At 47.2% G+C, this 14,880-nt stretch overlaps 2 protein-coding genes across 2 annotated transcripts in view; both read left to right on the top strand.

Moving 5' to 3' along the window:
• Nucleotides 1-14,880, top strand: part of HINT2 (histidine triad nucleotide binding protein 2) — a 283,598-nt gene that overhangs the window by 260,034 nt on the left and 8,684 nt on the right. The gene's annotated exons all lie outside the window — the stretch shown is intronic.
• Nucleotides 104-14,464, top strand: FAM221B (family with sequence similarity 221 member B). Its single transcript, XM_055578501.1, has 8 exons — nt 104-421; nt 588-764; nt 5,325-5,937; nt 6,116-6,259; nt 13,321-13,431; nt 13,565-13,762; nt 13,952-14,071; nt 14,427-14,464. Exons 3-8 carry the CDS (start codon nt 5,325-5,327, stop codon nt 14,462-14,464), a joined length of 1,224 nt encoding a protein of 407 aa, XP_055434476.1. The 5' UTR covers nt 104-421; nt 588-764.

The following is a 14,880-nucleotide window of genomic DNA, read 5'->3' as shown; positions in this document are numbered from 1 at the left end:
TTCTCACTAAAGCCCGCCCCCGGCCCTATTCTATTGGTCTCTTGCTTGGCCCCCGCGGGGCTCGAAGACAGACTCCGCCCCAATCCCCGCTACCCGAGTCCCCGCCTTTCTCACCCCAGCCACCGAGTCCAGACACCCCCATAAGGTCCTCACAACCCTCACTGACCAACTCACAGACATCTCGTAGGAACCCTACAGAGACCTTCACAAACCCAGACACCCACGGACGTCCCCACAGATATCCGCAGACCCCACCCAGAGACTCTCAGAGTCTCACAAAGATCCCGCAAAAAACCACTCACAGAAATCCGGCAAAGCCCCCTTAACAGAAGTGAACCCTCTAGGTTTGTCCCCTCCAGATCAACGCAGCCCCTTAGGAGACCTCACTCACCGAGGAGGTGACCAGACTGCTGTTGCCACGGTGAATACTTAACGTTCCGGTTGCCCTGGTGACGGATCCTCCACTCCGGGACAGGGTTCCAGAGGCTTCAGTCAAGCCTCTCCCTCATTCGGCCCTGCACCGCCTCGTCCCTTCCCCTCCCCCACTTCCTCAGAACCGGCCCGAACTCCCTCACGAATTTCTGCAGGTGTCCAAGTCCCTTCCCCAAGCTGTAACTTGTAGGCAAGGGCTCAGCACACAACGCCTGCTGCCAGGGCTAGTCCACAACCAAGCGCCTTCTCTCCCTCGGGGCCAACACTTCCCCGTCCCGCTTCAGACAAGATCCTGACCTAAAGACTTGTAACAGACGAGACAAAGCCTAGAGGTATGTAGTCTCTCAAGTGGCCCTCCTCCAAATCCGCATCCCACTCCCTCCTAATACCTTCCTGTCCCTTCCCACCTGACTCCAACCCCCTCCCATCCTCTGCTTTTCATCCTTATCCTCTCCCTCCCCCCACTTTTCTCCACTCAGGTCCCTCCTCCCCTTTTTTCTCTTTCTGTTCCTCCCATCCTGTGGTTATTCACTCTCAGGCCCCCTTTCTCCTTTTGCTGAATGTCTGGCTACCTTCCTCTCCATCATCCTACTTCTCCCCCTACTTTCTGACACAAACTTCCTCTTTGGAAAGGCCCTGATGAGTTTAGTTCAGTTCAGTTCAGTTCAGTCCACTTTCCTCGCTCGGTCGTGTCCGACTCTTTGCAGCCCCATGAATCACAGCACGCCAGGCCTCCCTGTCCATCACCAACTCCCGGAGTTCACTCAGACTCACGTCCATCGAGTCAGTGATGCCATCCAGCCATCTCATCCTCTGTCGTCCCCTTCTCCTCCAGTCCCCAATCCCTCCCAGCATCAAAGTCTTTTCCAATGAGTCAACTCTTCGCAGGAGGTGGCCAAAGTACTGGAGTTTCAGCTTTAGCATCATTCCTTCCAAAGAAATCCCAGGGCTGATCTTCAGAATGGACTGGTTGGATCTCCTTGCAGTCCAAGGGACTCTCAAGAGTCTTCTCCAACACCACAGTTCAAAAGAATCAATTCTTCGGCGCTCAGCCTTCTTCACAGTCCAACTCTCGCATCCATACATGACCACTGGAAAAACCATAGCCTTGACTAGATGGACCTTTGTTGGCAAAGTAATGTCTCTGCTTTTCAATATGCTGTCTAGGTTGGTCATAACTTTCCTTCCAAGGAGTAAGCGTCTTTTAATTTCATGGCTGCAGTCACCATCTGCCGTGATTTTGGAGCCCAAGAAAATAGAGTCTGTCACTGTTTCCACTGTTTCCCCATCTATTTCCCAGGAAGTGATGGGACCAGATGCCATGATCTTCGTTTTCTGAATGTTGAGCTTTAAGCCAACTTTTTCACTCTCCTCTTTCACTTTCATCAAGAGGCTTTTTAGTTCCTCTTCACTTTCTGCCATAAAGGTGGTGTCATCTGCATATCTGAGGTTATTGAGATTTCTCCCGGCAATCTTGATTCCAGCTTGTGCTTCTTCCAGCCCAACGTTTCTCATGATGTACTCTGCATATAAGTTAAATAAGCACAGTGACAATATACAGCCTTGACATACTCCTTTTCCTATTTGGAACCAGTCTCTTGTTCCATGTCCAGTTCTAACTGTTGCTTCCTGACCTGCATATAAGGTTTCTCAAGAGGCAGGTCAGGTGGTCTGGTATTCCCATCTCTTTCAGAATTTTCCACAGTTTATTGTGATCCACACAGTCAAAGGCTTTGGCATAGTCAATAAAGCAGAAATAGATGTTTTTCTGGAACTCTCTTGCTTTTTCCATGATCCAGCAGATGTTGGCAATTTGATCTCTGGTTCCTCTGCCTTTTCTAAAACCAGCTTGAATATCTGGAAGTTCACGGTTCAAGTATTGCTGAATCCTGGCTTGGAGAATTTTGAGCATTACTTTACTGGCGTGTGAGATGAGTGCAATCGTGCGGTAGTGTGAGCATTCTTTGGTATTGCCTTTCTTTGGGATTGGAATGAAAACTGACCTTTTCCAGTCCTGTGGCCACTGCTGAGTTTTCCAAATTTGCTGGCATATTGAGTGCAGCACTTTCACAGCATCATCTTTCAGGATTTGAGAGAGCTCAACTGGAATTCCATCACCTCCACTAGCTTTGTTCATAGTGATGCTTTCTAAGGCCCACTTGACTTCACATTCCAGGATGTCTGGCTCTAGGTCAGTGATCACACCATCGTGATTATCTGGGTCGTGAGGATCTTTTTTGTACAGTTCTTCTGTGTATTCCTGCCACCTCTTAATATGTTCTGCTTCTGTTAGGTCCATACCATTTCTGTCCTTTTTCGAGCCTATCTTTGCATGAAATGTTCCTTTGGTATCTCTGATTTTCTTGACGAGATCTATCTTTGCATGAAATGTTCCTTTGGTATCTCTGATTTTCTTGACGAGATCTCTAGTCTTTCCCATTCTGTTGTTTTCCTCTATTTCTTTGCATTGGTTGCTGAGGAAGGCTTTCTTATCTCTTCTTGCTATTCTTTGGAACTCTGCATTCAGATGCTTATATCTTTCCTTTTCTCCTTTGCTTTTCACTTCTCTTCTTTTCACAGCTATTTGTAAGGCCTCCTCAGACAGCCATTTTGCTTTTTTGCATTTCTTTTCCATGGGGATGGTCTTGATCCCTGTCTCCTGTACAATGTCATGAACCTCAGTCCATAGTTCATCAAGCACTCTATCAGATCTAGTCCCTTAAATCTATTTCTCACCTCCAGTGTATAATCATAAGGGATTTGATTTACGTCATACCTGAATGGTCTAGTGGTTTTCCCCACTTTCTTCAATTTAAGTCTGAATTTGGCAATAAGGAGTTCACAATCTGAGCCACAGTCAGCTCCTGGTTTTGTTTTTGCTGACTTGTATAGAGCTTCTCCATCTTTGGCTGCAAAGAATACAATCAATCTGATTTCGGTGTTGACCATCTGGTGATGTCCATGTGTAGAGTCTTCTCTTGTGTTGTTGGAAGAGGGTGTTTGCTATGACCAGTGCATTTTCTTGGCAAAATGCTATTAGTCTTTGCCCTGCTTCATTGCATATTCCAAGGCCAAATTTGCCTGTTACTCCAGGTGTTTCCTGACTTCCTACTTTTGCATTCCAGTCCCTTATAATGAAAAGGACATCTTTTTTGGGTATTAGTTCTAAAAGGTCTTGTAGGTCTTCATAGAACCGTTCAACTTCAGCTTCTTCAGCATTACTGGTTGGGGCATAGACTTGGATTACTGTGATATTGAATGGTTTGCCTTGGAAACGAACAGAGATCATTCTGTTGTTTTTGAGATTGCATCCAAGTACTGCATTTTGGACTCTTTTGTTGACCATGATGGCCACTCCATTTCTTCTAAGGGATTCCTGCCCACAGTAGTAGATATAATGGTCATCTGAGTTAAATTCACCCATTCTGATGAGTTTAAGAAATGATAAATGTAGTATTTGGGGAACATGGACCAAAGTAGAGAGCAGGAGAAGGTAAGGCTGGAATCCTTAGGCAGTGCTGCAAATGATGACAGGCCTTGAATGTCAGGGCCAAGAAATTTGGACCTAATCCTTAGGCTGAGTCATTTGATTGTTTTTAGGCAAAGGAATGCCATTTCAGAAAGGTCTCACACCTGGGTCATTAAGAAGGACTGACACCCTTTGTACCTGGGCTTCCCAGGTGGTACTAGTGGAAAAGAACCCACTTGCTGATGCAGGTAGACATGGGAGATGTGGGTTCAATCCCTGGGTTGGGAAGATCCCCTGGAGGAGGGCATGGCAACCCACTCCAGTATTCTTGTCTGAAGAATCCCATAGACAGAGGAGCCTGGCAGTCTGTAGGGTCACACATAGTCAGACACAACTGAAGTGACTTAGCATGCATGACCCTGTTTGGACATCCTTCCAAGATAAATTAGGCACACCCTAGTCCCCACAGCATCTTGGGCTTACCCCAGCACAACACCAACTCATTTGTATTGTCATTTTGGTTAACTGGTCTCCTTTCCAGATTCTTTCAGCTGAGTCCAGTGCCTGAGTAAAAGTATTAAGATTAGGCTCTTTAAAAGCATAAGTTACATAAATCAATGAAAGAATGGACGATTAGATTAATATGCTAGGGAAGGCAGCAGAGGAGCAAGGGTATTACATAATCCAGGTAGAAAACAATGAGAATTTGAACAAAATTGGAGGGAAAAGAGAGGAGAGAATGGACTTGTGGGATATTTAGAAGATAGGAAATATAGTCTTTGGTGCCCATTCTAAGATGTGGGCTGAGAGGAAAGGAGAAGACCACGATAATTCCCAGAGTTCAGTTTTGATGACCTGTGGGACATCAGTTTAGCAATGTCTAGCAGACAGTTGGGTATGACTGTGAAGTTCAGGGTCTGAGCTGGAAATATGGATTTAGGGGTCATCAACATATAACTGGAAGTAGCTGAAGCACTGAACATGAATGACATTACCAAGGGCAGGGAGGGGTCCTTAGACAAGACTAGACTGTGGTCACTGCATCCTGCACTCTTGGGAGCAAACCCCCACTTTGCCTTGGTCTTCCCAGTCTCTAGAACTTCACAGCCTGACCTCTATGATCCTAAATTACACCCAGAACCCTGCTCTCAGACTAGCCAAGATGCTATGTTCAGGATCCCTTCTCTGCTACCATCTACTGATGGGATTCTGACTGCTTCAGACTTTCAGTACGCAGTTTGGGTCTAGGCACATGGGTGAACCTCCTAGCACCAAGCCCTGGCCCAGAGCTCATCTGGCTTCCCCCAAGTCATATATCAGGTGCACTAAAAACTTTATCTTAATTCCATAGCCCCCTGTGAATCCTGACTTGCAGACCCTCTAATCCTAACCTAATGAAACATGTACCCTGTTCTACCACTAGATGGAAGCAGACAAGGTCACAGAAGAGCCTCATACCACCTTGGATGCAGAAGAGAGCCTTTCTTCAAAGGACCCCTCTGCTGAGGACTCACAGGAGCCCCCTATCCCTGAAAGCCCCTTAGAGCCTGCCGTCTCTGAAACCCTGTTAGAGTCCCTTGCCTCTGAATCTCCTGTGTTGCCCTCCACTTCCCAGACCCCTTTAGACATCCACACCTCTGAAACCCCTGTAGAGCCTTCCACCTCTACCACCCCTTTAGAACACTCTGCCTCTGAGGTCCCTTTGGAGACCCTTACCCCTGAGACCCAGTTGGAAACCCACATCCCCAAAGTCCTAGATCAACAACTTGCTTTTCAGACTTCGTCACTAGGCCATGCCTCCCCTGATAATCCAGAGGAAGATTTCTCTGAGTCTTCCTCCAGCGAGAGCTCATGGGCAAATAGGTCCATCCACACCTCTGAATTTGAAGGCTTTCCAAAGCACTCCCTTTCAGGCTCTCCATCCCAGGTCTACTTGGACACATCTACAAAAGTGAAGGAAGAGGAAGAAGAGGGCGAGAAAGAGATGGATGTCGCTGACAGTAACGCTCACGCAGCTCAGCCTGAACACCGGCTGGGCAAGAAGAAGGGGAAGAAAGGAGTCAGCCGTAATTGCTCCTGCTCATTCCCCTTTTCTCAGCACTGTCTTTGACCTGCCTCAGGAGGAGGAGGTTGGGTTACTCTGTGACCTGGCCCCTTCTCTTAGATTTGGGGCCTCCTCACTTCCCCTTAGTTACTCAGCCTTTCCCTCCCCAGGTTATACCATCCACCCAGTGGTCCTTGCTAAACAGGCAGACCTGGTGGACGTGGCTAAGGCAAAGCACAGAGAGAAGTTTGGTACGCAAGTGAGTTATCTTTTCCAATGGGAGAAGGATGCAGCCCTGAATGCCATACAAACAGGTGAGCCCAGGCAGCCTTTCAGGGAACTGAGAGGCCCATGGCCATCCCTCTGTCCAACAGGATCTAGGAACCTGCTCCTTCAGTGGATAGCCTTTGTGGAAAATGGCACCATCACCTTCCTGGAATCTGGGAGGGGAGCAGATGGGTAGGCCAAAGTAGATGAGGATGGATGCAGACAAAAAGTGAGGATATTCATATAAAGCCAAGCAGGAACAGGTGGCTGAACTAGGGCTCAGGTAACCTGCACCAAACAGATCCTAAAGCAGAGATGGCCCAGGACCCTGGACAGTTTCCAGGTGACTTATGGCTCTAACAAGGCAAAAGGCCTTAGTCCCCTTGGTGGAAATGTATTAAAAGGCTGTCATGGGGACTTTCCTGGCAGCCCAGTGGTTAAGACTCTGCACTTCCACTGCAGGGGGTGCAGGTTTGACCCCTGACACTGATGTGGGGGAACAAGAATCCCACCACATGGTGCAGCCAAAAGTTAAAAAAAAAAAAAAAAAAAGGCCATGATCCCTGCATGCCAGACCCATGATCACCTGGAAATCCAAAGCTCTAAGTCTCCTCACCAAAGACAGCCATGTCTTCTAGTCCCATTAACTCCAAGTCTCAGCCCAGAAGTAGTATTCTAGATGGTCCTGTTAATGGCATGCCAGGCTTCACTATGTCTGTATATAAAGGGTGTGCATGTGAACTGTGTGAGCACACACCATTCTGTGTGTGAGCACATGCATCTGTGTCACTGAACTTCACGTCTGTAGGAATTCGCTAAGAAGGTCACCTGACCTGTTATGAGGATTCTGGGGTTTCTAGACTGAATTTAATAGGTATCACTGCATTTGGGGGAAGGGGGTTTATTTCCCTATTGATTGGAATAGAGTTATGTTCTAACCATAAGAGATGTTATCATGCAAATGAGACTGTGTAATCATGGAAATGAATGTATTGTGTAGTCAAAATGGCATCCCCTATAATGTCTCCTCCCCAGTCCTCGTCCAATTATAACAGGAAGAGGGTTTAGAATCAAGGCAGAGTAGAAGGCCCTACTCTGGAATGCACAGCCCACTCTATATTGTCCCACATTAAGGGGATTATAGAGTCTGAGGTATAATTGCCATTCCTCTAGCTCAAACTTCAGTCTTCTTCATCTGAAAGATGAGCAATGACTCTGACAACAGTGCTTGAACTTGACTCTCCCAGGCCCTCAGGCCAGGCCTTGATCTATGGGGCACTGCACAGTTGCACTCATCTCACATGCTAGTAAAGTAATGCTCAAAATTCTCCAAGCCAGGATTCAGTAATACTTCAACCATGAACTTCCAGATGTTCAAGCTGGTTTTAGAAAAGGCAGAGGAACCAGAGATCAAATTGCCAACATCCTCTGGACCATGGAAAAAGCAAGAGAGTTCCAGAAAAACATCTATTTCTGCTTTATTGACTATGCCAAAGCCTTTGACTGTGTGGATCACAATAAACTGTGGAAAATTCTGAAAGAGCTGGGAATACCAGACCACCTGACCTGCCTCTTGAGAAACCTATATGCAGGTCAGGAAGCAACAGTTAGAACTGGACATGGAACAAGAGACTGGTTCCAAATAGGAAAAGGAGTATGTCAAGGCTGTATATTGTCACTGTGCTTATTTAACTTATATGCAGAGTACATCATGAGAAACGTTGGGCTGGAAGAAGCACAAGCTGGAATCAAGATTGCCGGGAGAAATCTCAATAACCTCAGATATGCAGATGACACCACCCTTATGGCAGAAAGTGAAGAGGAACTAAAAAGCCTCTTGATGAAAGTGAAAGAGGAGAGTGAAAAAGTTGGCTTAAAGCTCAACACTCAGAAAACGAAGATCATGGCATCTGGTCCCATCACTTCCTGGGAAATAGATGGGGAAACAGTGGAAATAGTGGCAGACTTGATTATTTTGGGCTCCAAAATCACGGCAGATGGTGACTGCAGCCATGAAATTAAAAGACGCTTACTCCTTGGAAGGAAAGTTATGTCCAACCTAGATAGCATATTGAAATGCAGAGACATTACTTTGCCAACAAAGGTCCATCTAGTCAAGGCTATGGTTTTTCCAGTGGTCATGTATGACTATGAATGGTCACGGATGTGAGAGTTGGACTGTGAAGAAAGCTGAGTGCCGAAGAATTGATTCTTTTGAACTGTGGTGTTGGAGAAGACTCTTGCGAGTCCCTTGGACTGCAAGGAGATCCAACCAGTCCATTCTAAAGGAGATCAGTCCTGGGTGTTCATTGGAAGGACTGATGCTAAAGCTGAAACTCCAATACTTTGGCCACCTCACGTGAAGAGTTGACTCATTGGAAAAGACTCTGATGCTGGGAGGGATTGGGGGCAGGAGGAGAAGGGGAAGACAGAGGATGAGATGGCTGGATGGCATCACGGACTCGACGAACGTGAGTTTAAGTGAACTCCGGGAGTTGGTGATGGACAGGAAGGCCTGGCGTGCTGTTGTTCATGGAGTCACAAAGAGTTGGACACAACTGAGCGACTGAGCTGAACTGAACCCTTGTTCAACTCTGCACCTCACCTGTTCATGCACTGGATCCTGCTATTCTAAACAGAGTTCAGAATTCCTCCAGTGGAATCCCAGCCTCCACCCAACTTCATTGTGACTCCGTCTAAACTCTGCCCTCTTTCAACCAAGCTTCCCTGGTGTGATGGGGCACTAATACAACGGGCTGGCAGTGTAAGTCAGAAGCATCAAAGCCAAAAGCCACATCTGGACAGGTTTCAGATCCTAAGAGACCATGGGTAAGACAAGAAAACCTAGTGTGACAGGCACAGAATTGTGGATTGTGGTCCTGGCCAGAGTCAAAGAGCCGAGGACACTTGACTCTTTCTCATTCTCCTTATGGAACTTCAGGGCTTTACCTGAAATACTGGGTCTCTCTTCCCTCCTAAAGGAATTTGCTCAATCGCTTATTCAGTCAAGCTTCTATGTTCTCTGAGCACCTGTTTTGTACCAGGTCCTGTGTGAGGACTCAAAACAGCAATGAAAAGACTGACCCTGCCTTAGAGGAACTCACAGTCGAAGGAGAATACAAGTGAGCAGTCCACTAGAAGGCACTGTGCTGTGACAAGGGTAGCACAAGAGTCATGGAAGGCAGGAGAAGAGGGACTCCAAGACAGAAGGGGAAATCAGGGACAACTCTTTGATGGAGATGGCAGTTCACTGGAGCTTTTAAATAGGATTAAGAGTCCTAGAGCTGAAGGCCCCACTCCTGGGGGGTTGAGGGGGAGACCCAGGATTGTTGACTTCAAGTTGGGATACTCTCAGCTCTCACAGAGGATGAGAAAACCTGAGTGGGAAAGGCTCTGGATCTCCTCCCACATTTACTCAGCACCACCCTTGCCTTGTGGTGAGACTAATTGTGAAGCCAGACCGTTTCTCATCTCAAGCGCAGCAGCCTCTGGCCAGTGCCTGCTCTCAGGGATACAGCTTAGGCTCTTCTTCTTTCCCATGCCTCCTTTCTTAGCCTCACAAGCCTCTATTTTTGCTGTTCACCCCACTCATGACTTCTGGCCTCCCCTTTTCTCCTGAACCTTGGAGAACCATAGGCAGCCCTTCTCAGGTTCACATAGGGCATTAGTTCAGTAACCTCAGGAATGTGGAAGGGACATATGACAGTGCCAGACTGAAGAAGTGAGGGAAGCCCACCTCCTTCCTCATGGCACTGGGGCTGCCCCACCTCCTCCTCTTCAGGTCCCTTCACCACCACGCTCCTTAGGAGCCAATCTCCACCACCTACTCTGCACCCGGCCCATCATCTTCCTTTGCCCTCACCTTAGACACTTCAAGGAAACCAAGCAAAGGTGGGCTCTAGCGTTGGGAGGGGAGGAGATGAGAATCCCACGGTCACAGAGAACACACCGAGATACATGTGCATCATCACACAGAAGCTCATTTATAATAATCTTCCTGCTCAGAAATGAAGGCTGTCTTCAGTCACTTCTGACAGGCTGACACAGGTGGAGTGGATCCTCGGGTGGGACGGGCTCTGAAGACACTCGCGAGGTGATGAGAAAACCTTGAAGAAAAAGTCTAAAGGGGAAGGGAGGAGGATGTGTGGGTGGTGATAGAGACACATGGAGGGAGAGGTAAGAACACTTTGGGGGGGACTTAGGCTATTTTTCCCTGTTCAGATCAGATCAGTCGCTCAGTCGTGTCTGACTCTTTGTGACCCCATGAATCACAGCACGCCAGGCCTCCCTGTCCATCACCAACTCCCGGAGTTCATTCAGACTCATGTCCATCAAGTCAGTGATGCCATCCAGCCATCTCATCCTCTGTCGTCCCCTTCTCCTCTTGCCCCCAATCCCTCCCAGCATCAGAGTCTTTTCCAATGAGTCAACTCTTCACATGAGGTGGCCAAAGTACTGGAGTTTCAGCTTTAGCATCAGTCCTTCCAAAGAAATCCCAGGGCTGATCTCCTTTAGAATGGACTGGTTGGATCTCCTTGCAGTCCAAGGGACTCTCAAGAGTCTTCTCCAACACCACAGTTCAAAAGCATCAATTCTTCGGTGCTCAGCCTTCTTCACAGTCCAACTCTCACATCCATACATGACCACAGGAAAAACCATAGCCTTGACTAGACAGACCTTTGTTGGCAAAGTAATGTCTCTGCTTTTGAATATGTTATCTAGGTTGGTCATAACTTTCCTTCCAAGGGGTAAGTAAGCGTCTTTTAATTTCATGGCTGTAGTCACCATCTACAGTGATTTTGGAGCCCCAAAAAATAAAGTCTGACACTGTTTCCCCATCTATTTCCCATGAAGTGATGGGACAAATGCCATGATCTTCGTTTTCTGAGTGTTGAGCTTTAAGCCAACTTTTTCAGTCTCCACTTTCACCTTCATCAAGAGGCTTTTTAGTTCCTCTTCACTTTCTGCCATAAGGGTGGTGTCATCTGTATATTTGAGGTTATTGATATTTCTCCCGGCAATCTTGATTCCAGCTTGTGTTTCTTCCAGTCCAGCGTTTCTCATGATGTACTCTGCATATAAGTTAAATAAACAGGGTGACTAATACAGCCTTGACGTACTCCTTTTCCTATTTGGATCCAGTCTGTTGTTCCATGTCCAGTTCTAACTGTTGCTTCCTGACCTAAATACAAATTTCTCAAGAGGCAGATCAGGTGATCTGGTATTCCCATCTCTTTCAGAATTTTCCACAATTTATTTTGATCCACACAGTCAAAGGCTTTGACATAGTCAATATAGCAGAAATAGATGTTTTTCTGGAACTCTCTTGCTTTTTCCATGGTCCAGAGGATGTTGGCAATTTGATCTCTGGTTCCTCTGCCTTTTCTAAAACCAGCTTGAATATCTGGAAGTTCACGGTTCACATATTGCTGAAGCCTGGCTTGGAGAATTTTAAGCATTACTTTACTAGTGTGTGAGATGAGTGCAACTGTGCAGTAGTTTGAGCATTCTTTGGCATTGCCTTTCTTTGGGATTGGAATGAAAACTGACCTTTTCCAGTCCTGTGGCCACTGCTGAGTTTTCCAAATTTGCTAGCATATTGAGTGCAGCACTTTCACAGCATCATCTTTCAGGATTTGAAATAGCTCAACTGGAATCCCATCACCTCCACTAGCTTTGTTCGTAGTGATGCTTTCTAAGGCCCACTTGACTTCACATTCCAGGATGTCTGGCTCTAGGTGAGTGATCACACCATCGTGATTATCTGGGTCGTGAAGATCTTTTTTGTACTTCTGTGTATTCTTGCCATCTCTTCTTAATATCTTCTGCTTCTGTTAGGTCCATACCATTTCTGTCCTTTTTCGAGCCTATCTTTGCATGAAATGTTCCTTTGGTATCTCTGATTTTCTTGAAGAGATTTCTAGTCTTTCCCATTCTGTTGTTTTCCTCTATTTCTTTGCATTGACTGGTGATAGAAGAGAAGCAAGGTCCTATGCTATAAAGAGCAATATTGCATAGGAACCTGGAATGTCAGGTCCATGAATCAGGGCAAATTGGAAGTGGTCAAACAAGAGATGGCAAGAGTGAACGTTGACATTCTAGGAATCAGCGAACTGAAATGGACTGGAATGGGTGAATTTAACTCAGATGACCATTATATCTACTACTGCGGGCAGGAATCCCTCAGAAGAAATGGAGTAGCCATCATGGTCAACAAAAGAGTCTGAAATGCAGTACTTGGATGCAATCTCAAAAACAACAGAATGATCTCTGTTCATTTCCAAGGCAAACCATTCAATATCACAATAATCCAAGTCTATGCCCCAACCAGTGACGCTGAAGAAGCTGAAGTTGAACGGTTCTATGAAGACCTATAAGACCTTTTAGAACTAACACCCCAAAAAGATGTCCTTTTCATATAGGGGACTGGAATGCAAAAGTAGGAAGTCAGGAAACACCTGGAGTAACAGGCAAATTTGGCCTTGGAATATGGAATGAAGCAGGGCAAAGGCTAATAGAGTTTTGACAAGAAAATGCACTGGTCATAGCAAACACCCTCTTCCAACAACACAAGAGAAGACTCTACACATGGACATCACCAGATGGTCAACACTGAAATCAGATTGATTATATTCTTTACAGCCAAAGATGGAGAGGCTCTAGACAGTCAGCAAAAACAAGACCAGGAGCTGACTGTGGCTCAGACCATGAACTCCTTATTGCCAAATTCAGACTTAAATTGAAGAAAGTAGGGGAAACCACTAGACCATTCAGGTATGACCTAAATCAAATCCCTTATGATTATACAGTGGAAGTGAGAAATAGATTTAAGGGCCTAGATCTGATAGATAGAGTGCCTGATGAGCTATGGAATGAGGTTCATGACATTGTACAGGAGACAGGGATCAAGACCATCCCCATGGAAAAGAAATGCAAAAAAGCAAAATGGCTGTCTGGGGAGGCCTTACAAATAGCTGTGAAAAGAAGAGAAGCGAAAAGCAAAGGAGAAAAGGAAAGATATAAGCATCTGAATGCAGAGTTCCAAAGAAGAGCAAGAAGACATTTTTCCCTGTTACTTTCCCTTATCACTCAATCCCTCCATACCCAGGTCTCTATATTGGCTGGCGCTGCCCCCATTATCTATGGGACTGTTTCCGAATTGGGGATGAGTCCAGGTGCTTTTGTGGACACTTGCTGAGAGAGCACCAGATCATCTCAGGTGTGAAGGGTAACTGTCTTCTGTCATGTGTTGAGATGTGTGAGAGCATGTGTGTGTGTGTGTGTTGGTTTTGGGGAGACGTTGACATGGGAAGACCAAGCCCTGTCAAGTGCTGGTCTAACCCTCTTCACAGACATATCCGTGCCCTGCAACATGGGCCAGTGCCGCTGCCTCATGTTCTGCTTCATCCCATCACGCCCAGAGGAGGTGGGTGAGTTCTGGCTCAAGAGACGGGCCACTTTTGACCCCAGGTCTTGGAGGGCCCAATGTCGCTGCAAACACAGCCATGAAGACCACACAGCTACTGGGTCCCATTCCTGCAGGGTCAAAGGTACCTTCTTAAGCAAGGGCAGTGCAGGGGGGGCATGGGTTGGGATAGGCTGCAAGTAGTTTGGGGATGCAGATGGGGAGCTGGGAGGAGAGACTTGGGCATGCAGTTGGTGAGGAAGATGTGAGGATGTGGTCAGCCCCTGGGGTAGCCCGATTCCCTGCACTCTCCTTGGCTGCCCCCTTGTCTTAGGCTGTTGCTGCAGCTGCTTTGAGTCTAATTTCCTCTGTGCGGCCTGTGACCGGCGCTGGGAGGAACATGAGACTTTCTTTGAGACTGAGGAGACCCGGCGGCGAGGAGGGAGGCCACACGGTGAGAGGGCAACCTGGGCTCAGGGCCCACTCAAGGATCTATAATCAGCCAAGCTGCAGGCACTCCTGCCCTCAGCCATCCCACCCAGGACTACTTTGCCCCTCCTTCCTGCAGCCCACACCCACGCTGATTTATACCCCCAGGAGCAGACTATGTGCCTTTTGCAGAGATGCCTACCCTCCGAGAAGCCATCATCAACCACTCTGACTTCGAGGCCCTCCAGAAGCAGGGGCTCTCTGGCCATCCCAGCTCTTACCCTAGTCCCCCAGGGCTCCCTAGCCCACGTGACGTCCAGCCTGGCCCTCCATCTAAGCCCCGTATCTGACCCTTTCACCTCTGCTCTTCCCTTCTCCAGGGACAGACACTGTCGACACCTGGCACAGGCCTCTGTGAGCCTGGCCCAGATCAGCAATAAAGAGAAAACCACTGGAATCTGACTGACTCTGTATGAGGCAGAGAGAGTCCAGCCTGGGGCAGACACCCTAGGACCTTGGAGTTAGCACCTCCAGGGGGGCAAGAGACAGGGTAGATCCAACCATCTGCCTCCACCGCACCTACATTCAAAAGGCTATTTCTGGCATCAGGAAGAGAGAATGGCTTCAAGGAAGCCAAGGAGGGAGGGATTTCAAGAAGGAGCACTGATGTCAGATATAGCTGGGGGCTCCAGGAAGATAAAGACTGAAAGTGTCTATCAGATCTGCAATTAGAAAGTCTTTGGTGACTTTAGAAAGTCCAGTTTCAGTGGTGCAGTAGAGAGAGGAACCAAACAACAGTAAGTGTGAAGGCATTTCTGTAAGACGCTTAGATGA

Source organism: Bubalus kerabau, chromosome 4, assembly GCF_029407905.1.
Source record: "Bubalus kerabau isolate K-KA32 ecotype Philippines breed swamp buffalo chromosome 4, PCC_UOA_SB_1v2, whole genome shotgun sequence".
NCBI classification, from domain to species: Eukaryota; Metazoa; Chordata; class Mammalia; order Artiodactyla; family Bovidae; genus Bubalus; species Bubalus kerabau.
The sequence above is the reverse complement of the archived record's forward strand: the minus strand, read 5'-3'. Positions and strand labels throughout refer to the sequence as shown.